A 22827-nucleotide genomic window follows, 5' to 3' on the forward strand; every position below is an offset into this window, starting at 1 on the left:
GTGTGTGTGTGTGTGTGTGTGTGTGTGTGTGTGTGAGATTGCACGCTGTTCCTTCATCAGCACAATCTGAACCCATCCACCCATTCACCTGCCACCAAAAGGTCAGGCTGGCCTATAATGGCTATTAATACTAACAATATCACCACTGACGTCAGTGGAAACTGCTTTTTCCACATTCTTAAATGGAGTTTAATACATTTTATTTGGGAGTGTCACATGTTTTGAATGCTTTTTCAGAGGCTGCCTGGGACAGAGAGTGATGAGTATTACTACTATTGGTCTGAAAACCTCTTTTTCTTGAAAAGGTTTGTCATGGTTTCCAAGTGTGCAAGTGAAGTCCCGGTACTGCGAATCACATTAATTTGAACAACGCTTTTAGTAGGGTAGGGGAGGTCTAGTCAAACTGGGCTGGCAAACACAGACTCAGGTCCTCTTTTTAATGTCATGTCTGTCTGTGACATATATTATCACAGCTGCTTAACTTTATACATAAAGCTCTAAGCTTTGTATTTAGAAGCCGTTATTATCTACTATCTCCTGCATGGAACTGCATAGATGTGGTACTCAGTAGTAGGCCTATAGTTACCCATCTTACTGTACATTATCTCATTGTTTTTATGTTCTCTATGATCATTGTTTCTGTGGTTCACTGTTGCCAGACTGAGGCACCTAAAAACAGCAAGTGCAGCTGTTATTGGATGGTGGAGCTTTCCACCAGCACATGGACATGGAAATCCTCTTCTCCCCACTTTCAGTCTTTGGGGCTGACCACCTTAAGTATATTCTCTTTTGAGAAACACAGATTTCCCTTAAGATGTCGTCATTTCTTGCAATGTATACGATCATCGTTTAAGCGGTAGGCCTATGGGTTTAGTATAGCTGCCCTCTGTTCCCTAAAATATAGCAGGTGAACACAGACGCAGATTTCCCCTATCCCTGTGGCCCCCTCCTGCAGCCGGATGCCGGGGGGCTGCTGTGCACTCACCGTAGGCGTAGACGCAGGCATCGCGGATAGCTTTGTGCTTGTGGCCGGACGCGTCTTTTTGCAGCTTGCGCATTATTTCCTCCATGCTGGCTCCAAAGAAAACACAGTTTAGTAATCTCAGAGAACAGAGACACGCCGGGGCTGGGTGGGTTTGTGTACGAGTCGGTTTGCCTGTGGTATTTTAAGGGTGCAGTGACAGTGACAGCATCCCTGGACCCCCCTGAAGAAGGCGATGATTCATTCCCAACGACCAGCCAATGATGTCAGGCCAGACCGTCAATCCTTAGGACGGTAGAAGGAGGAAGTGGTTTTTGCATAAATCCACAGCTATGGCTTCCAGGACGAACAGCGATCTGACAAATGAAAAATACTCATCATAAATTCTCACGGTGGATAAATTCAATGAACAAACCCCCTTCTCTCATCTTCGTCAGTCAGTTTAAGCCTCAGCACTACCGTCTTTTGAAATCCGTTCCAGCTGATACTTGTGTTCATCACGGGATCCAGATCCGGTTCCTTCTATCCTTCAAATCAAGCCGCTTGCACGCCAGGAAAACACCACAGCATTCCGCTAGAAGGTGGACTTTTCTCCAACCTGGCAACACAGTATTTACACAGTTTCCCCGAGGGGGAGCTTGAAGATGTGGCAGGAGTTGGTGGAGTCACTGGAATGGGATTTCCTGTCTCAGCAGGGCGACAGGTGGAGGAAGCTCATGCAGAGCTGCCTTCAGAATAAACGGCCTGTTTACACCAAAAACTGTGGAAGACCGAGTCTGTCGCAACTGAAAATAAATACGGAAATAAAAAAGGCTCAATAAATAAATAAATAAATATCCTAACAAATGCACCAAAAATACATAAAACAAAATAAATGTAGGGACTAATTAAAGAGACATTGGCCTATCTCTTTTAATTTGTGTCTTCATTTATTCATTGTATTAATTATCCAACGAAGGTTAAAGTCAAGGGCAACTGGACTTGGTTGAAGATACTGGAAGACAATCCGTCCCTCATCCAAAGGACTTTTGACTGGCAGGGAAACTCAGCTATTTAACCTCAGTGGGGTCGTTTGCCAGGGTCATCGATACCGCTGGTTCGTTAGTGTTCCTTGCTTCCTTGACACCTCTTTCAAACCATCCATCTTCTCTGTCTAAAATGTGCACCTGGTGGTCCTCAAACGAGTGTCCTCTGTCCTCCAGATGTAAGTAGACTGCAGAGTCTTGACCTGAGGAGTTGGCCCTTCTGTGTTGAGCCATGCGTTTGTGTCGTGGTTGTTTAGTCTCCCCAATATACAGGTCTGTGCATTCCTCACTGCATTGGACCGCATACACTAGACTGCTTTTCTTGTGTTTGGGTGTGCGGTCTTTGGGGTGTACCAGCATCTGTCTTAGTGTGTTCTTGGGTTTAAAAAACACAGGGATGTTGTGTTTGTTGAAAATCCTCCTGAGTTTCTCTGATACTCCAGACACGTATGGAATCACAATGTTGTTGCGTTTGACCTTCTTTTCCTCCCCTGTAGTTTTGTTCCTCCTGGATCTTGAGGTTAAATAGCTGGTCCTTTGGATGAGGGACGAAACGTCTTCTAGTATCTTCAACCAAGTCCAGTTGCCCTTGACTTAAACCTTCTTTGGATAACTATGACCTGGATGACTGAGAATCTTCACAGACATTGTTTTAATTACCTTATTTATTTATTTTATTTTTTAATTTCCAATGAAATTTTTTAATTAGTTCTTTTGAAATGTATGTATTTATGCATTTGTATTATTCTTCGTTTTATTTTCTACCCTATTCATTTACCCAAAGGTATTTCTCTCCCCTTTTCTGCCTCATTATGCAAATGAGGGGGCGGTGTCTCAAGGGGCGCGCTCCAACCCAGAGCCCTTTAAAGAAAGAGTCGCGTCAGCGGGGGTCCAAAATGTCAAAAAAGTCACGTGGTTCATGGAAACCGCAGATAGTTCCCGGAAGTCCTAGTCGGGCATTTGAAAATGAGCGAGAGAAACGACAAAACGGGTAAATTATACAATCAACGCCTTGATATATTTGTAATATTTGTAAAGCACACTGACACCTGTGTGTAGTCATGAAAACACAATGTTTTAAAAAATTAGATCAGATTTACCTTTCTAAAATTCCTTTTAGGTACCAGAGTTAATTGATCTTAATGACTAATGTAATCTTTATGACTTCAGATAGAACAGACAGGTGACTATCAGTGACTCTCATGTATTAATTTAATAAATCCAATAAACTCAGAAAACAGTATGTTAAGTGGTTTGTGCCTGCCTCACAATAGTCTACAGCACGGTTTATTGTGCTGTGTGGAGATGCTGCTGCAGTTGGTCAGAAAAAGGAGTACGAATGTTTGGTTTCCCAGCTGACATGGAGAGAAGGAAAAAACTGTTGACTCAGGTCAACAGGAGCAACTTTACAATCACTAAAGAGCCTAACAACAAAAAATATGTGAGGTACTTTTTCCACAAAGAAAGAACACACAACTGGCTTAATGTTTGGTTTATTAAAAGCATCACTGCAGACAAGCTTCAGGCTGCACTGAATGTTTCTTGTGCTGGGAGAGGGAGAACAAGAGAGAGAAAGGGTTAAACAAACCTACACATCTGTAAAGATTCATCCAGGTCATCCTTATCCAAGAAAAGTTGAATCGGCAGCAACAAGTCCAGTTGCTCTCAATTCAACCTTTCTTGTAAACAGCTACAGGTTTGATTGAGAAAGTTATGGATTGTTAAGTTTTGGAACTTCAGCTTTTGCTGCTGATGTTGGCATCAGTTACTAGATAGTTAGTGAATGTTTTTATTTTGTCAAACAGTTCTCAAACACAAGAACTTCGATGATGATGTGATATGAATTTGTACAAAGTAGTTAGTTATGCTGATGAAGCTATACTTGAGACATGTGTAATAAGTACTAACTCTGAAACAGTATTATTTCTTATTTTGAAGTGGCAAAATATTATTTTGAATAAATATTACATTAACAGTACCATGTCTTCTACTTGCATCAGTTTCAGAGATTGAGGAAAGAAGGAATATAGAGACTAAGGGAAGAAAGAAGGGATGCAGACACTGAGAGAAGGGAAAGAAAATAATATACATTTTTTTTAGCATGATTCCTTATAAAAGGTATATTATAATAGGCATTTACAATCATGTGATGTTTTCTATCTCACCATGGTCCACTCAGTACTCTTTAGCCTCACTGCTCCTCCCCCACGCAGAGTTTACTATGAAGAATGTTTTAGTTTACTATGAAGATTGCTTTTATAAGATGTTAGTATACAACTTTTAGTGTTCCCCAAATCCCCAAAAAATAAATAAATATAATTTTGAAATATTTTATTCATACTCGCACCAGTAATATATTTAAATAAATATTAAATACCACCCCCCAAAAATAAATTAATAGGCTGCCCCTGTTTATATTGTGTTTATATTGTGTGCTGCTAACCTTATGCATTGACAGTATCCTAATTTGTTTGTTAATTTGTTAACCGTTAATGTCCCTAAATCTTCTAATTTAGTGGGGGAAATCCACTAACATGCTTTAATGCACATGTTCACTTGATTCAGTTGCGCTAATGATATATAATTTAATTTTTACACGTCTGACCTTTTAAACGTGCATCCCAAATAGCATTTTCTGCAGCCCAGCTATTGAGATACTCCATGATCCACCATTGCTGTAAAAAACTGGTCCCAACTCCCAACTTGTCACATATGGAGGCATGGTCAAGACCAGTTGGTGTCAATTTGTAACGCTCTGGGGATCTCCTTAGTGTCATAGGTCAACGCAGTGGGGGAAGCGCTGTAGCGTCACTTTTGGACAGAAAAGGTGGATATATGATATTTAACAGAAAAGACCAAGTAAGGAGGTGTTTGGGGTTGATGAGGGCCAAAAACCGGACTTTCAATGAGGAGACCGGTGTTCATTTCCCATATGAAACAAAAAAGGCAACATTAAATGTAAAGTTACGTAAATTGTGAAAGTTGTTATTATTTTAACCCAAACCATGATCTTTCCTAACCCTGCTGTTTGTAAGAACACAGTCAAGCTAGCTGCACCAAAATTTCTTATTTGAGCCTTAAAGCATTGAAACGAAGCGACTTTATTCCGTCATTTTCTCACTTTACAAAGACAAGTGTTGCAGTATGAGTCTTTCATGAAGAGAGGCTAAGAAGTCTTAATTGTACGCGATACGAGCACTACATACAGTATAATTTATTAAACTGTGTCAGACGGTTTTCAACATAGCCTATATACAGTATGGAAATAAGATTAATTGGATAATATTCACTATATATTCATTACAAACAGCCGTATTAAGAAGGCAGTAAAGAGCAAAGCACTTGCATACACTGTTTCCATTGAAATAACATTTTTGCTATGTTTTACTCGGTCCTGGTGGAAAAAACAATAACGCTGGCCCTCCCGGCTCCCTTAGAGTCAACATGGCGGCAAAGATTACAGATGTTGTGGTTCAAGATAAGACCAAACTTTTCTATGAATGCCAGTTTATGAGCCTCACCAAAAGATAACTCTTGCCATGTCGTAACGCATATTGTAAAATGGTGAATACAGCTGAGAAGACGAAAGTCTAGGTTTTACATTAGGATCAGTTAATAAGATTACTTTTTCAAAAATTGGGAATCACCTTGGCCCTAGAGCATACAGTCATAAATGTGCAAAAAAATATTAGGCTGATGGGGGCAGTAGTATGCAAGATTAGCTGTGGACAGATGCACACATACACTCACCTGACCAAATGCATGATCCCCTCCGGGCTTACGCCTTATGTGACCTAGCTGCATATCAGTGTGTTAGCTCTACAGTACAAACAGGTTTTAACCATAGAACATGCTGACCTTCAGCCAGATACAGACTGTATTTCTAGAATGTAACATTTAGCATGTGAGTGTAACACTGCACCATTTACACATGTTATTTCAGCAATAATCTCAAAGTAATTTGGTTTATTTTAGAGTTATACCCGTACCTGCATTAACTGAGGGTAGGACAAGTACTTTAAACATCTCTCTGGGACCGTGCACATCTGTAGCTCACTTAATATTACTGCAACCCAAATGTTTGTGTGTTATCAGTCATGGTGATGCTTGTGCTGCACTCTTGAATAAATCATAACTTTATGCTAAAATGTTTTTTTTATTGTTGGTTAATACTTCCTAATAACTTGCAAGTCAGTTTTATAACAAAAAGACCATTACCAAAGGAACCAAAGCATGACCTTCATAAAAGTTTAATGTGCTTGATAAACACTTTGTAGCTGTGCGAGAGGGAGGGAGATGATTGATATTTAGTCATTTATGTGTTAATTTATTCATATGTATTCATTGGCTTGACCCGCTTATTCCTATCAGGATCATGGAATGGTGCAATAAAAGAAAAAGGCAACAAAAGGATGGTAAGATAATAAAATGAATGCAAGACTCACAGATGGTAGGCGGCAAATGGTATTAAATGGTCATTATATGAAATCCCAGCAGGTGTATAAAAACTGCACAGGAAAATAGAAGCTCCAACAATAAACTAGTGTCTGCAAATAGATGAGAACATGACTGTAAGCCTGGCAGGTTTCTACTCAGACACACTTTTGTCCAGTCAAGACTTCAATTATTGTATTATCATCAAACATGAAAAGTTTTGAAGGGCAAATCTCCAGATAAATACTGTATCAGAGATTTATCCTTTCACAGAGTACAAAATAGTCATTGTGGATTTGTTACTCTTAAATTCTGGTTAAAGGTGTCAGGTAAATTTTCTGCTTGCGGCAGTGTGACAAAAGGAATTGATTGAGTGCGAAGGCAAAAACAACCAGAAGCTCTTTTAATTCATTTTTCTGTTACAATGTGAGTGGTTAAGGCCCTGTCTGCTCTTAGCAGATGTTAAGTCCCTAACAGATGTTTGTTTTATGGTGACCTATATTTGGTGATCTGTGTTTGGAATGGGTGGTTTATGCGTTCTACTTTTTACCGCGAGCCTGATTTTTCTCATAGTACGATGAAGGTTTCAGACTGATCAATTTGAACAAAAGAGAAGAGACTACATGGCCATATGCATGTAGACACATATACATTGCATCCATATCTGTTATATCTGATGTATATTTCAGAGTCAGAATTAGAAACAGCTTTGTTGCCAAGTACAAGTACGTCCAAGAAATTTGCTTTGGTGAATTGGTGCCAGACATAAACATGTATAAATATAAATATAAAAACATAGAATGAACAAGCCATACAAGTTAGATTATATAAGAATTAGATAGACTTTGTGCAATTTGGTAGTTATTTACATGTTCAGTTTTGCCTGTTTTTTATTGTACTTTTTTAGTAACCTTCCAATGTCATGCCCAAAATATGGGCATTATTCTGCTCCTACTGTACTGTAACAGCACACTTTTTTTGGAAGGCCTCCAACCAGGTTTTGGAACCAGACTGCAGGGATTTGCTTGCATGCAGCCACACAAGCATCACTGAGATCCAGGACTGATGAGGTCTGTTTCACAATAAGTGTTACAGTTCATCCCGAAGGTGCTGGATGGAGTTGGTGTCAGGGCTCTGTGCAGGCCGGTCAAGTTCTTCCACACGTTTCTGGTCTAAAACATTACTGTATACTGTATTAAGAATTCACTCAATTAAAAGTAAGGTCCAAGCAGTGAAAAAACACCTAGATCGATTGATTTATTCAGTTCCGCAGCTCTACAGTCTTGGAGATACAAGTCAATGAGAAAACCTGGCCAAATGGAAAATGACCTTAGGGTTTGATTGTTCCATGGTTGAAATACTTAATATTTTGTAGTTGTTATGAATAAAAAGTTGGATTCAACCTTCTTTATAATTCTGTTTCTCACTTATCAACCTTCATATCTGAGCAAATATTGACTGTCAGCAAACTATTTTAAAGTTGCTGACAATTTTATAAAATGATGACATCAGGGGAGCACTCAGATTCAGGGCCAAAGTTTCCACTGAGCTGGTGGTTTGGTGACCTGCTTCTAATACAATTAATCATGTTGCTTAAATAACAATGTGTTTCTTGTCATGTTGTTCATAAAATGTAGCTGAGGCGAGCAGTTTTTGATTACTTTGGTTTTTTCAATAGCTCAGGAGTCACTTTGTCAAAACAATGTTTACAACCTTTAAAAAAGATTGTAGTTATTGCCAGAGCTACACAAACAGGGGTTCCAATATGGTGTCAAAGCAACAAGAGCACTGACCTCAGATGAGTCTGGCATCAATATATAGCCTGAGGTGGTTTCCTATTATTGCATGACTGAGCTGCTGCTACGGGTTAAAATACACTTTTGAAAGAAGACGTCCTTTCAAGCTGTCTGACCTGTTTAATGATCGAGACGTGTTTGCATAGTAGGCTATTTTTTGCAGCCCTCTTGTGTATGTAACCTGATTAAATGTGACTTTGGAGGGTAAAAGCAACAATGTCACCTGTGTGTGTGTGTGTGTGTGTGTGTGTGCGTGTGTGTATCCACTTGTAAGACAGGGTCTCAAATGTTTTCATGTCACAGACTCACACTTACATAAACTTCGTAGTACTAAGATGCTACACTCACTTTATCAAATAATTATCATTAAAGAACACAAGATTCTTTGAGGGGTCCCAATATGAATTTGATGGGTCACAAAATAGGAAAAAGAATATAAATAATAATAAAACTATACATCACTTGTTTATTGCTTTTGACTTTTCTCTAATGTTTGAATTATTCTCTAAAAAACACTGCATAGTTGTAGCTCATCCTTAATCTTTCAAATTAAACAATCCCAGGAAGAAAAGTCACTTTGGTTGAACTTCCATAAACTGTGATAAGGTGTCACAAGTAGTTAATTTTGAGGGTACACAAGCTTAAAGGGCTGGAAACCACTCATCCAGAGTGAAGGTTGTGTTTTTTTATGTTGCCTGGGGGAAACTACTACAGTGTATCAAATTAAAGTGAAACTGAACCATTCTTTTCTCTCTCCAGGGAACCCCTCCATGGCATCTGCAAGGCAGCCAGTGTGATAACCACAGCTCTTAAATTAGTCATTTTAAAAACCTATGTTAATCTATGGGAGGATATGGTCATTTATTGGCATTGCAAGATAAATTTAAATACATTACATTATTTCTTATAAACACATGGTGTCTGTCTTACTAGGGAAAAGAGGGGAATTCCAGCATGTAGCAATCAACAGCAGCAACATGCAGTAGAGGCGTATGGCGGCTTGAGGGCGCTACTATCCAAGGCTACCCACGGCATCGGTATCATACCCACGCACAAGCTTATCATACAATAATTGGGCTCAGATTAGAAAATGATGAAAAGGATTCGGGAGCAGTATGGGTTCCTGCTCTCACCTCCAGCAACATTAATCCCATCAATTTTAGAAGTGAGATTTTAGAAGATTGCATATCTTGTCCTAACACTCATAATTTCGTGCCTTCGCTTGAACTGTATATAGCAAAATGATTGAAGGGGGAATTGGGGGAAATCAGCACTTCAGCTCCCACACAAGGACCAACCGATCTTCAAAATTAAACCTGTCTTCATGAAAAAAGTAACTGAACCATCCTCTGTCTTTTCCCTTAAAGTAGAATGAACAAAGTTAAACCTGGAACAAATTATAGCACATCTGAGACTCAGCTGCTGCTACCATCTAAAATTATGACAACGTTCGTCAGTTTTTCTTGTATAGGCTAATAGTAGCAATTTTCTGAAATGCCTGGCGACGGCCCACGCTTATACATCACCATTTATTGTCCATTTACGCACCCTTTGTTTTTCTCTCTCCTGCGTGTGTATGTAGGCCTATGTGTATACCACGCGTGCGTGTATGCGTGAAGGCAGCAATGCTTAATAACACAGGCGATATCAAAATACATCTGAAATCGACAAAAAAATAAAATCTTTCTGCGCAATTACGCACGGTCATCCATAGACATAGTTTGCCTTGCTAAAGCATTTTTAGTAGAATAAACTCCAAAAAGACACGTTTTTGGGGAATAATTTGTTTAAATGTTAGTATCAGTCAGCCTATAGGCTATTCAACATACCTTTGGACGTCACACGTCAACTTTTGTGAAATGTACATACTGGCGCTGCGGTGTTTAAGTTTCAGTCTCAGTATATCAGGCTGAAAAGTGGGATGGTAGCCAGGGTGGCCACACACAACAGGCAATAAAATCGTATTTTATAGGTCAGGTATTTTGGGAATATGCTTGCGGCGCACCACGTGCGTAATGACGAGTATGCCTCTAAATAGGAGAATTAATGCGTCGAAGCTTTATGAAAGGAACGAGAACATGTCAGGGTAGTTTGTCCTGAGGGTGGCCGTGGAAAGGAATTACTCATTTCTCATACCAACACTGGCACATCTGTGCGCGTCTATGTCACCACCGGACAGGTCTCCAAGTCCATGGATAAAAAGGAACAGAGGGCAACAGAATGGTTGTTGTGGGAGCGAACAACGGAACCTTAGGTAGTGGCAACATGAGGTCGTCGTTCATTATAGAGGATAGAGTCGGTGGTGAAGATCCCGGGGGCTCGACCATCATGATGATCTCGGAGGCTCTTGCGCCCCGGCTGCTGATGATTGCGCAGGGCGCCGCAGAGGCTGCAGCAGCAGCGGCAGCAGCGACTTCTCCGTCCACCTCCAGTCAGCCGCAGGTCATGGAGACGAACGGGACCCGGTGTGGCGAGCAGATCCTCAGCTACGGACGGGTGGAGAAAGTCCTAATCGGTGGGGTCCTCACCATGCTCACGCTGTCCACCATCTGCGGGAACTTACTGGTGGTCATCTCCGTGTGTTTCGTCAAGAAGCTGCGCCAGCCGTCCAACTATCTGATCGTTTCTTTGGCCATGGCAGACCTGTCAGTGGCTCTGGCCGTGATGCCGTTCGTCAGTATCACGGACCTGATAGGTGGTCAGTGGATATTCGGACAGTTTTTCTGTAACGTTTTTATTGCCATGGATGTAATGTGCTGCACCGCGTCCATCATGAGTCTGTGCGTAATCAGCATCGACAGGTGAGATAAAGTTATTTTATGTCTTTAACAAAGTAAAGATTTCTTGCAACCTAACCCAACCTAAATGCAATAAAAAATATGTCAAACAATCATACTATGTAAAGCTACTTGGTCATTATTTAGACAGAAAAGACAACAGAGCAGAACAATATAAAATATGAAATATTTTATATATTATTTTCGTTATATTATTTATTACACTTTCAGGGATAGCAGTTTTGGAGCCATATTCTCCGCATATAGATTTTGTCAGAAGAAAACACATTTGGCAATATCCTATTCTTAAATCCCACTTTTTTCCATGCACCATTCTTTAAAAAATCCCATTACGCAGTCTGATAAGGCATTTTTTGCTCAGTCCTCCGCGACACTGAAACATGGGGTTTGTCTAAGTAGGTCAGAGTGCGGAGGATCGCTGTGGTTCAGGGTCTGGCGCAAAGGGCAAATTGGTGAGACAAACTGGCTGATGTGGGGTTCAAACCTGTGACCTTATGTCTTGGTTCTTTGTCCACTGTACACCAGATTCCTGTCTAACGAAACCCCCTTTGAATCAAATAAAAGGCTCGGAGTTGGAGTTGCAAGCAGTCAGAAGAAACACGCTGTAAATGACTCTCAAATTACCCCCAAATTAAAATGAATGCAATAATTGATTTCTATCGTTTTGTTGACATGTAGTTTCATCGGATTAATCCATTTAATTAAATTATGAAATAATTTCTTGAACACACACATGCCTGCAAATCCAGTATGTAAATGTCAGCCTTTGTTCCAAACAGTATTTTTCCAGTGAGATTTTTGAGTCTGAACAAAAATGGGTTAATTCTGTAATTGTATTCCGGTCAAACTTCCCACTGCAAAACCTAAGCTTTATTTAACAGTGAAAGGCTTGCTCATCACATATGGTCTTTCTCAGCATCTTGGAGCTTCTCTTTCATAAAATTACCCAGTTTCCCTCCTGGGGGCTGCATATGGCAACCACAGATTGTTGGTAAGCACCTTGCTCAAGGGCACCTTGTTGAGGATTGGGTCTACATCACTTAACTCAGGGAAGGATAAGGCAGAGTAGGATAAGGTACCTTTGTGTTAGACACAAAATGAAAAGATGATAATAGAGAGAAATAATAATTTAGGTAAATTTTGTCTACCTGTTTATAAAATCTTTCAACATAATTTTCCTCTGTAGGTATTTGGGAATCACAAAACCCCTGACGTATCCTGTCCGGCAAAACGGCTGCTGCATGGCCAAGATGATCCTGTCAGTGTGGCTCCTCTCAGCCTCCATCACCCTACCTCCTCTGTTCGGCTGGGCGCAGAACGTCAACGATGGCAGAGTCTGCCTCATCAGTCAGGACTTCGGCTACACCGTCTACTCTACAGCGGTGGCGTTCTACATCCCCATGTCAGTGATGCTGATCATGTACTACAGGATCTACCGGGCGGCCAAACTCAGCGCTGCCAAGCACACCATCACTGGCTTCCCCAGGGAAGGGGAGCACTATGCAGTCGTCGCTCCTCGAGGGGCAAGAGGAGGGCACGAGGGTCACCAGCCAGCAGTATCAGGAGAAACAGGAAGCGTTGAAGGGACAGAGGCTGAGCAGGAAGAAGCTGAGGATGAGGAGGAGAGCTTGGACTGTGTGGCAGCTGCGTTGAAGCTCCAGCGTGAGGTGGAGGAGGAGTGCAGCACACGAGTCTCTCGCCTCCTCAAGACTGGTGAACACCACCAGCGCCGAAAGAGAAAAAATCAATCCATTTTCAAACGGGAGCAGAAGGCCGCAGCCACTCTGGGCATCGTGGTCGGCGCCTTCACCTTCTGCTGGCTGCCGTTCTTCTTGGTGTCCACTGCTAGGCCGTTCATCTGCGGTGTGGAGTGCAGCTGCGTGCCGCTCTGGCTGGAAAGAACTCTGTTGTGGCTCGGATATGCCAACTCCCTCATTAATCCCTTCATTTATGCATTTTTCAACCGTGATCTGAGGACCACCTATAGTAACCTTCTGCGGTGCCGCTACAGGAACATCAATCGGAAGCTCTCGGCTGCTGGCATGCACGAGGCTCTAAAACTGGTGGAGAAACCAGATACTGATGTGTAAAGCTGTACGGCATCAGTCATGCTGCAGAGACCAACAGAGACAACTTTCAGGGAAAAGTCGAAGTGGGGCTGAGACTGTGTCACAAGCCCATCGTGCTGCCAGACTGGTTATTTCCCTAAATTTGTACAATGATTGCTGAGGTGAGATGAAGCAAGAGAAGAAGCATACATCTTTTTTTCCCCTGGTGACTGAGAAAAACACTGAGGGGAAGTGTAACTCACTGGCAATGAATTCACACTGTCTGAACAGCGGCTGCTGCTGCAGCAACTACTGAATGATCATTGCACCCGTGGTGAAGTCCAACACTTGTAATGATGGCTGCTTTCTTGGTCCACTCAAAACTGGTTGGTAACACAATAGCCAGTTCTTGTATTTTCAGACTGAGCCAAGGAAAACTTCACAAACAACAAACATTGAGGAGTACTTATAGTTTGATTGGCCCATAAGGATTGAACACAAAAAGTACTGTCCTTGGTCCCTGGTTATCACAGTGACAGTGTTTTTCACTGCTTCTAAATGTTGAGTTTGCCTCAGTGGACAATGGTGTCAACAAGTGGACAAGTTATGACTAAAACTCAACTGACATGTAAAATTTGTAAAATAATTTTCTGGGAGAAACCTTGTGATGATCTATCATACCTGATAAGAGTTTGTATGTTTTTTTTTGTCAATATCACTATGGGTTGAACGTGCCAAAACTTCCCTCTACTCAAGTCATGTCCACTACTCTGTTGAAAAACAGCTCATTGATCTATCTGTTTTGTATTCAGGCTGCTCACTTCTGAACAAACAAGCATTTTTAGGAAGTGGTATTGTGGGATAGGTAATAGGATGGAAACCAACATGCTAGAGATAAGGATATATAGAGAAAGAAGATCACTTGGGACTTTTTTGAATGTGCTTGTGCCTTTTCCTCAGTTAAAGGTTTGGAGGCAGCACATAAGAATCTCTTTTCAAACTATGCACCTCGAGTTTAGATTTGACACAATATGCCAGTCCCCTGGGCACTCCTGTGTTGATCATGGCTCAGTTGTAGCCTTATTGTGTATTATGACCCACAATAGCTTGTGAAACGGCACTGTCCAGACAAATGCTAATGGAGGAGTGGATCATAGTTAAAGCTTTCAGAATGGCCTACTTTTCTCTTCATATTTTTGTAATATATTAAATAATCACCCATCACAATTTCTTAGACCCCAAGGTGATTAAATAACTTGTATTGTGGGATCAATAGCCCAAACCCCAAAGCTAATGAATTCACAGGACAGAAAAAAGAAAAAGATATGTTACCACTAAAAATGTGTATTTATTTTTAACATGACATGATGAATTAAACGGCAATGATAAATTTATTAAACGCTAAACACAAAAAAATATATGCTAATCTGCTTCATCAGGAGTGCGTGGGTGGTTTGGCCAGATTTGACTGACAGTGGTCTGATGAAATTTCATCCACTTTTGACTCAAATGTTGCTAAACTCTGATTGGTGCACGACAATATCATCCCGCACAATATCATCACATCCATTATGTTTTTCCAGCTGAGTTCCGCCCTCTTCAAACCAGTGAGAACATGAATACAGAAAATGTACTGTTCAAACCCATCACACTATCATAGTAAGAAGCTGATTGAGAAAATTGGTTTTCAACAATGAATCAGTTATTAAAATTGTATAATTAGTCAATTAGTCAACTCTTTTGATTGACTAATTAATGAATGAATCAAGTAATCATTTCAGCAGTATAGCTACCAACATTAATCAGAGTGCTCGCTGTGAAATAGATGCATTTTAACCAGTTTACAGGCTCACACCTTGTATTTCTCACGCTGAGAAGTGGGATGACGCCCACCAAGTTGTTCTGCTTTATACAATGAATGGAGAGGCGCAGGCAATACAGAGTGAAGTTTTCTGTCGTGTCCATAACTGCCACCTACCAGCCAATCAGAAATTTAAATTTCTTGCTTCTGTGTAAATTTCGTATTTTTCGAAATTTTAGATTTACCAATTATCAGAATTTACCAATTGTTATGATTGCTATTTGTCGATTTGTCGTATGATTGCTCTGGTCATTTATGAACAATAGGTAAAATTTAACTGCTAGCAAAAACTTGAGAGAATTGGGTGGGGCCGAGGGGCCGCTGCTGCTAATATTTGAGTGGCTCCTCCCCAAACAGATGGAATCTCACTCCAAACGTTTGATAAAACTTGGGAGCCCTGATTAATTCTATATCTTCCAAGCTTCATATCTTTCAACTGTTCACCCTCTGCAATTATTATGTTCTATTTGATCACAGACACTAATTACAGCGACACAGCATCTAATGGTCTCTTGGGCTGTTAATGTAGGGTGAGGCTCAGAGTGGAAATCTGATTTGGATGTAAGCGGAAAGAGAGCAGATTATTTCAAGTATTTCATTGGTGTTTCCATGCACCTCCCACAGAGATTAGGAGACTTAGGAGAGTTTAATTATTGTAAAGCACAGGTTCAGCTCTGGGGAAGTGAACAGAGTGCATATGCAGTATATGCATATTAAAATTCCAATTCATTTAATGTAAATGCCATATCCTGTGTATAATAACAGGAATAAGCTCTTACTGTGTGCTGAGTGTAAATACCCTGAACATGACAGCTGGGACACGCCTAGTCCTATTTCTGGCAGGACTTTTTCTAATACTGTGTGTTTCACATGTACAGAGATTAGCAGCAAATATGTGTTAATTCTTGTTTCTTATACACTGCAGTATTGTTCTTGTGTTCTCTGTATTTCAAGGGTGTGAAATGGACTTTTCAGTACCCTACCAGTCCTCATTAACCAGAATTTGTACAGCAACTAAGTCAGAAGGAGCAACAAAGGGCAGTCAGTCAGTCAACAAAACAATCTCTTTTCTAATGAGTAAATGTGAAGTGTAATTGCCTCCTTTTTTGTCTTTCTAATCATTAATTAAAGCTGCTCTGTGCAAGATTTGTTCAAATACAAAAACACAACCAGCTTCTGAGCTTTATCGTGGGACTGCAAAAGAGATGCTGTAGATTCAACCAGGTTGCCAAAAAAAAAAAACAACATACTGGCATTGGCTTTATTCGCTGGTGGCAAAACAAGTTACAAAGTGGAAAACAAAATCCATACAGTTCATGCAGAGAAAATTAGGACTCACAAACTTTGGTTCTTACTTTTTTCATCTCACTTGTGTGTGTAAGATTGTATAGATTATGTGGGTACAAAAAAACTGTTGCGGTCATCTTTAGTCATTACCTTGTGAGTGTGCCTGAAATAACCCAGGCTGAAATGGGTAAATACATCTTTTTCTGTCATAGTGCATGGTTCTGCACATTCATGCATTCAGCCTTGTAATTAAATGAATTAGTTTACTTTTTGGGGCTGCGAGCTGAAAAGGTTGAAAACCACTGAACTGTACTCGATCTGGGCTCGGTGCCGTCTGACACAGCTCCATTTCCTGTCATAGAATATATGCAGAGCGTTTGTCTACTGTGGATATGAGCAGCGGCTCATGTTTCCAAAAGTGCATCCAAAACCTCTTAGGAGCAACATACTCATTCACCATGGAAACGAATGAAGAAGTGAAGAGGACTACAATATCTGCATTTGAAAATATGCTCGCTGGTGATCGTTTGTGTTTTTTGAATGAATATGCCCTCCATTAGACAAGAATAGAAATAAAAGGCCTTTCTCCTTCACTCCTGGGTGAGCAGCCCCTAAAACACTCTCGTGGCCACATGTATGTATCTGATCAAACTAGTCACCTTCACTGAACAGTTCCAAAGTGAATAACACCCAGAGCTCTGCCTTTTTTACCTGGTTGTGTATGTGCATTTTTTCACAGCCAATTCAGCGGAACTGAATTTTTAAGGTGTAAATGAAAAGCCTGTATCACAAAAATGATTAGGCCCAGTTTACAGATGAAGTTGTGACAATTTTACATTTTCAATGTGGTGGATAATTCCTTCTGCTATTCTTGCCCCACAATTTATTGATTTTATAATAATTTGGTGTTTGTACTTTCTTAGGTGACAAAACATAAAACATCCAAGATATGGGTGGTTCCCAAACTGGGGATTGGGGCCCCCCAAAAGTTTCCTAAGATAAATAATAAGCTAAGTAGAAAAAAGCATTTCTGCTACACAAATGTAGTTTATTTTTTTGTGGGTTTTTGTGTATAATAATGCATTTTATCCTTAAAAATACGAGAATCTTTGGTTGAACTTGTCACAGGTCAAAAAGGTGATACAGGTATACAGCCTGTAAAAAGTGGAGCTATGTGTCGATGGAAGCTCCACGATACTTCATAGTGGATCTCATCCTGCAATCCAATATTTAAGATAGAAGTTGATGGACTAGAGATGACTTACATTCTGCTGCTAATAGCTACTCTAGAAGCATGCCAGAAATGTTTGAAATTTTCAACAGATGCTCAGCCTGTTGCGGATGTCCCAAGCAGAAGCTGTTTTTGACCAGAGAGACCACAATAACCCAAGCTGTAGTCCTGCTTAATCACCTTTTTATAAAGCACTTGTACCAAAGGGGATGTTCTCTTTACTGCGATTATACATAAAACATTGATCCTGCAGGACTTTGTACTGACAGCAGCACAATAAAGAGCAGTCCTTGGGGGGTGCAATATTGTGTTTATTTTTTGTTACCAATATCTGCATTGTGTGAAAAATTTACATTTATTATGATAGAAAAGAGAAAGAAATGGGAGGTAACTCCCATCGCACCCCGGTGACCAAAACAACTGGGCTTACCGACTTTCTTAGTCTTTGATCAATCAAATGGCCAGATTCCTTGTATAATTACCAACAAACAATTCCTGTGGACAAGACTGTAAAACATGTTGTTGCTGCTGCTGTGGTGAAACTTTCGTATCCAAGTTTTATAAATGTTCAAATCTTTACTTTAACTGCAGGTATTTAAAGAAATCATTATGACCACATGGCCCATGAAATATAATTAAATAAATCATAAATCAAGTAGCAAATCATAACAAAAGATTTTCAGATCATCAGATTTCATGAAGATCTCGGTCAAGGTATGCAACCATCAACACTGTGGTAAACAGACAACAGCCTACAATTAATGGACAAAGGGAAGTATTCTACTGTTCAGTGAAAAGGCTTGTTTCAAATGTAAACATAATTGTACAGTCTGTACAGTTTTATCAGGGCTTTGGGCGATGAGCAAATGTGTGACATCATTTGCTCAAATATTCAATCACATATTCATGGTAATAGACTGCAATTAATGTATAACAGCTGTGACGACAGGTCTTTACTAATACATTTGTAGAGAATCAAATTACAAGCTTAGCTGCTATTGTCTGCCTGAGCTGTAAAACCGTATTTTGTTTTAAGAATGATTCCAAACATAAAGTGAATTCTTGTCCTTACCTTGACCTCAAATGCAAAACGTACACCTTAAATGTCGATGACAAAACATTAGCCTTTATTGACTTTTCATGACAGATCTTTGGCTTTGTGGCTATGCCAGAAAATGGGAACATTTGTTCCCATTCCCATCGGAATGAAATGATGTGCTGCTTTGTGTAAAAATAACACCTCAAACTGAACAATGCATTTGTTTTTGTATTTCATAAACCTGAATCACTGCACTGTATTTGTTTAGACAGTACTAAGAATAAAACTGTTCAAGGCTGCTGTCAGCCTTTCTAAAGATACAAACGTCATAAACCTTGTATCTCCACTATATTACAACATTTATTTGAAATACTAGCCTTGCTCTAGAGATGTTAGGATGATGTAGAAATGGACCTGAGACATAACAAAGTGCAGCAGGAGTTACTGTAACTGATAACAGCTGTGACTACTTTCTTTCATGCAGAGTATGTGTGGTTAGCCTGGAACCATGAACATTTAATATGAATTTGAAGATACACATTAGCCTGCAACAAAACTGAGACCATATGGTAAATGGCTGAAAAGCTGATTGCTTAGAAGGAGTTATGAGGCTTTTGCTTGACAAAGAGACACAGAGACACAGATTGTTTGTTGTTTACACTTCGCAGATTGGAATTTTACTTATACTAACATGTATGTGAAGCAGAGCCACACCCGACACAGGGAAAAACCTAACAATAAATTTATTTGCTGACTAAAAGCTCAATGAGTGGAGCCAATGAAACATGTTTTTACACATTTCTGACATGTAAAGCGGTCAGTAAGGCTAAGTGGCTAATACTGTTAAGCATCTACAACTAAAACAATGTACTGAATTAGCCTGGAAGTCATTTTAAACAGTCACATCTTGTCAGTGTTACTGAAAATGATTAAAAACAACATGGAAACAAGTTATTTTCAAAAGAGTATTTATCATGCTGGAATGGAACATTTAATTAGTTTAACAGTCAGTTTAACATCATTTAACGAGCTAAAAATTGACACATTACTGCCCATAAAGCTGTCTTCCTCTGATTGAACACTCCCATCTGACTGAGTGTGTGTTTCTATTTATTGACTGATTTATGCCCCATTGAACTATCAAGGATAACCTTACCCAATAAAGCAGATTCCCATTTTGAAACAGTGCGAGTGCAGCATGTTTACTTGTGAGTACTGAATGGAAACTATTCTAGGACATAATACCAAAATTCATTCAATGTTACTGAAAGAGCAGGCAGCCGTTTTTCTCCCCTTGCTGTGAGGGTTATGCTCAACACGTTCTTTGTAAATATGAGGTGCGGTACAAGCCATAATTCATTCTGGCCCTCTGACATACGTACATTCTCCATTCACATACATATATTTTCACTCTCATGGTGATCATCTCATGGTTCAGGAAGAGTGAATTTCTGTACGCAGATCCCACCCTGCCTGCCCCCCTCCGCTCAGACCCGACTCAAGCTTGGCCTGCCTTTCTTTTCAGAATCAGAATCAGAATCAGAATCAACTTTATTTGCCAGGTATGTGTACACATATGAGGAATTTGACTCAGGATTGTACAATGCTCACAATGTGCTTACTTACAATACAATAATACAATAATAAAATCAAACACAGGCTACAGTATAGAGAACACATATATACACACTATAAACAAAAAGAATATAGACAGATTGAGACAATAGTGCAATGAGCAGAGTGCAAAGGATGCAGGAGTAAATTATTATTATTATGTACATGTACATGTACATCACCAACCGTTTCATTATCATCCAATACTGAGCCTCAGGTGAAAGATAAACAAATAATAATGTTAGTTATTGAAAAGCGGCAGGCGAGCTAATGCAGATATATCATGTCGGCTAAATACAGTCAATAAATTACTGTCACATTACAAGCATGGATCACTATAACCTCATTCATCTCAGGAGAAACAACCATATAAAATCTCATTTATATCTGACTCTGACCAAAACAAGAGATCTCTAACTGATCCTAAATAAGTCTAATTTAAGTCTCCTGAACATTGGACCATGAGATCAGAGAAAGAGCTGAAAGAAAACTCAGCTATGACTTCTAGGATCTCATGATTCTTCTCAAATAGTTTTCTCACATTGGCCTCAGGAGCAACAAACTAATCTCTGTCTTACTTAAAGATGAGATCTCTACAGTATCTTAAATAAGTGTAATTTCAGTCCAGAATGTGGATCAGAAAAAAAGCTACAAGATATTTCCCAGTTTTGTCTTAGTGATCGCACTTAGAGGTTATTTTACTCAAGTACTTTTCTAAAGCCAAATGTTGAGGTTGAGTATTTTCTTTTTATGGGGGTTTGTACTTTTAACCCCCTTAATTTCAAATCCTTATTGTATTTATTGTTAATTATCTGTTACAAGTTACACAGAAAAATAAAAATAAATTTTGACATTGAAAATAATGCACTTTCAAATGTCATGTTTTTCAATTTGTTAAGGTAGTCACAGCCAGCATAACTGGAACACCCAATACTTTGACATGATGTTTAGAGATTAATTCATTAAGGACCGAATGCACGCAAGAACTGAGATACAACATGTATCTGTCATACAGAATAAGCACTTTTACTTTTGATATTTAAGTAAATTCACTATGAAATACTTTTATACCTTTTACTTGAGTAGAATTTTGAGGACTTAAATTAAATTAATTTAAATTAAATTAAATTATGGTGGTAATGACCTGAAAGGTAACCGTTTTTAGTTTACATTTGAAACAGAGATTGTGCCTAAATGTTATAGTAATTGTAGTAATAGTCATTTTATCATGAAAATACATTTTTGTCAAGCAAAGTTAATATAAGATAAGAGAAACTTTGTCTGTATGCACTGTAGTGTAGTAAATAGAGAAACGAAATTGTGTTTCTCCTGGTACACGTGCAAAACATGGAGAATCAATGCAGCATTCAGTGGGAGTGAAGCAACATTCAGAGAACACATATAGTGCAACATCAATATACAAGAACAGGTACAAAGCAAGATGCAAACATGTAGTGCAATACACAGGGCAAAACTATTACAAGAATACAAACTTTAATGAGAGCATAGAATAAGTGTAATGTTTAAAAATGTTACACTAATAAAACTCATCTGTTTTGAAAACAATCGTATAACAAAATTAATAGAGCAAAACATAACAACTTATTATTCTGCATCTTTCAAATATAGGATTTCTTCAAGCTTCTCCCATAAAAAACAGAGCTAAGATTCCCTCCAGTAATTTTATTGTCAAACATGACACCTATTATATGAAGATGATAAAACATTTTCCTCTGACAGCAGTAATATGAATGAATCCCAGAAACTGTAACATTTTCACCCAGGCATCTCTACAAAGAGAAATGAGTCACCTCTTTGATGCATAAATGTGCAAAAAGTAATTATATCTGTGTTATTATTAATTCAAATGAGATTATTGATATTCAAAATGTGTGAGTGTAATTCTGGAGAAAAGGCGCCAAAATATATTATTGGAAAGATGGAGAGAGATTATAATATAAGAAAGAAAAGTACAGACAGGAAGACCGAATGGTTATTCACTGTTCTGTATGCAAATTATTATATTTTACATTTTTGTAATTAACTGCCAGTCTCATCTGGAGCAGAGCACACAATATCATATCATGTCCAAAAACTGGGATATCATTTTTCACCCAAATGTTAAAATTCATGCTGATCTGCCAAGAGCTGCCCCGCAGTGCAAGATATGTGAAAACCTTTACCAGCACTGATATTACATTTCCTTTCTGATAATAATATTAAATGTCACACAACAACCATTACTATATTGCTATTATTATTTTTATTATTTCATTAAATTTTTTACTCAGAAGGGACAATTTCAGGCTAATTACTTTGGTCGAAGAAGGTTGATTTCTAATAAAAGTGTCCATAGTGAGGTGTGTGGATTATTCAGAATAACCAAGGACATTGTTCTAGAAAGACATGATGTTGTTTCAATGTATATTTTAAAGCACTGAGCAACACAAACAACGTTTCATTCACCTTCATTGTATTGGTTTGGCAGCAGAGGCTTTTGAGGCCGGTTCAAAAAAGAAATAATAACAACATAATGCCTGTCTTTGTATTGTCTTCTACATGCTAAATCAAAACAGCCATTTCGAATCTTGAAAGTTTGATCATTTGTTGATAATACATGCAGTTATGTAACCTTGATGAAGGCTATTGAGGTGTTGCTTTTGCAAGCGTTGTGACAGTTAAGAAGCTGGGCTGATTAACTTTCTGTTCTTT

At 39.1% G+C, this 22827-nt stretch overlaps 2 protein-coding genes across 2 annotated transcripts in view; one reads left to right on the forward strand and one right to left on the reverse strand.

Moving 5' to 3' along the window:
- Positions 1 to 1423, reverse strand: part of arfgef3 (ARFGEF family member 3) — a 50451-nt gene extending 49028 nt beyond the window's left edge. The window contains exon 1 of the mRNA XM_046065855.1: positions 986 to 1423. Coding sequence (XP_045921811.1) covers positions 986 to 1070 — 85 coding nt within the window. The 5' untranslated portion in view covers positions 1071 to 1423. The remainder of the gene's footprint in view (positions 1 to 985) is intronic.
- A 9259-nt stretch (positions 1424 to 10682) lies between these two features.
- On the forward strand, positions 10683 to 13125 carry LOC123980652 (5-hydroxytryptamine receptor 7-like). The gene is made up of 3 exons (XM_046065174.1): positions 10683 to 11038; positions 12222 to 12540; positions 12649 to 13125. Exons 1-3 carry the CDS (start codon positions 10683 to 10685, stop codon positions 13123 to 13125), a joined length of 1152 nt encoding a protein of 383 aa, XP_045921130.1.
- The last annotated feature ends 9702 nt before the right edge of the window (positions 13126 to 22827 follow it).

The sequence above is a fragment of the Micropterus dolomieu genome, linkage group LG12 (assembly GCF_021292245.1).
Source record: "Micropterus dolomieu isolate WLL.071019.BEF.003 ecotype Adirondacks linkage group LG12, ASM2129224v1, whole genome shotgun sequence".
Classification (NCBI taxonomy): domain Eukaryota; kingdom Metazoa; phylum Chordata; class Actinopteri; order Centrarchiformes; family Centrarchidae; genus Micropterus; species Micropterus dolomieu.

Excerpts from the sequence above, each read along its gene's own strand:
- LOC123980652 (XM_046065174.1), top strand. The coding sequence starts at position 10,683 with ATGGAGACGAACGGGACCCGGTGTGGCGAGCAGATCCTCAGCTACGGA. Across the intron at positions 11,039-12,221 it reads TGCGTAATCAGCATCGACAG|GTATTTGGGAATCACAAAAC; the intron begins GTGAGATAAAGT and ends TTTCCTCTGTAG. Across the intron at positions 12,541-12,648 it reads GGGAAGGGGAGCACTATGCA|GATGAGGAGGAGAGCTTGGA; the intron begins GTCGTCGCTCCT and ends GAAGAAGCTGAG.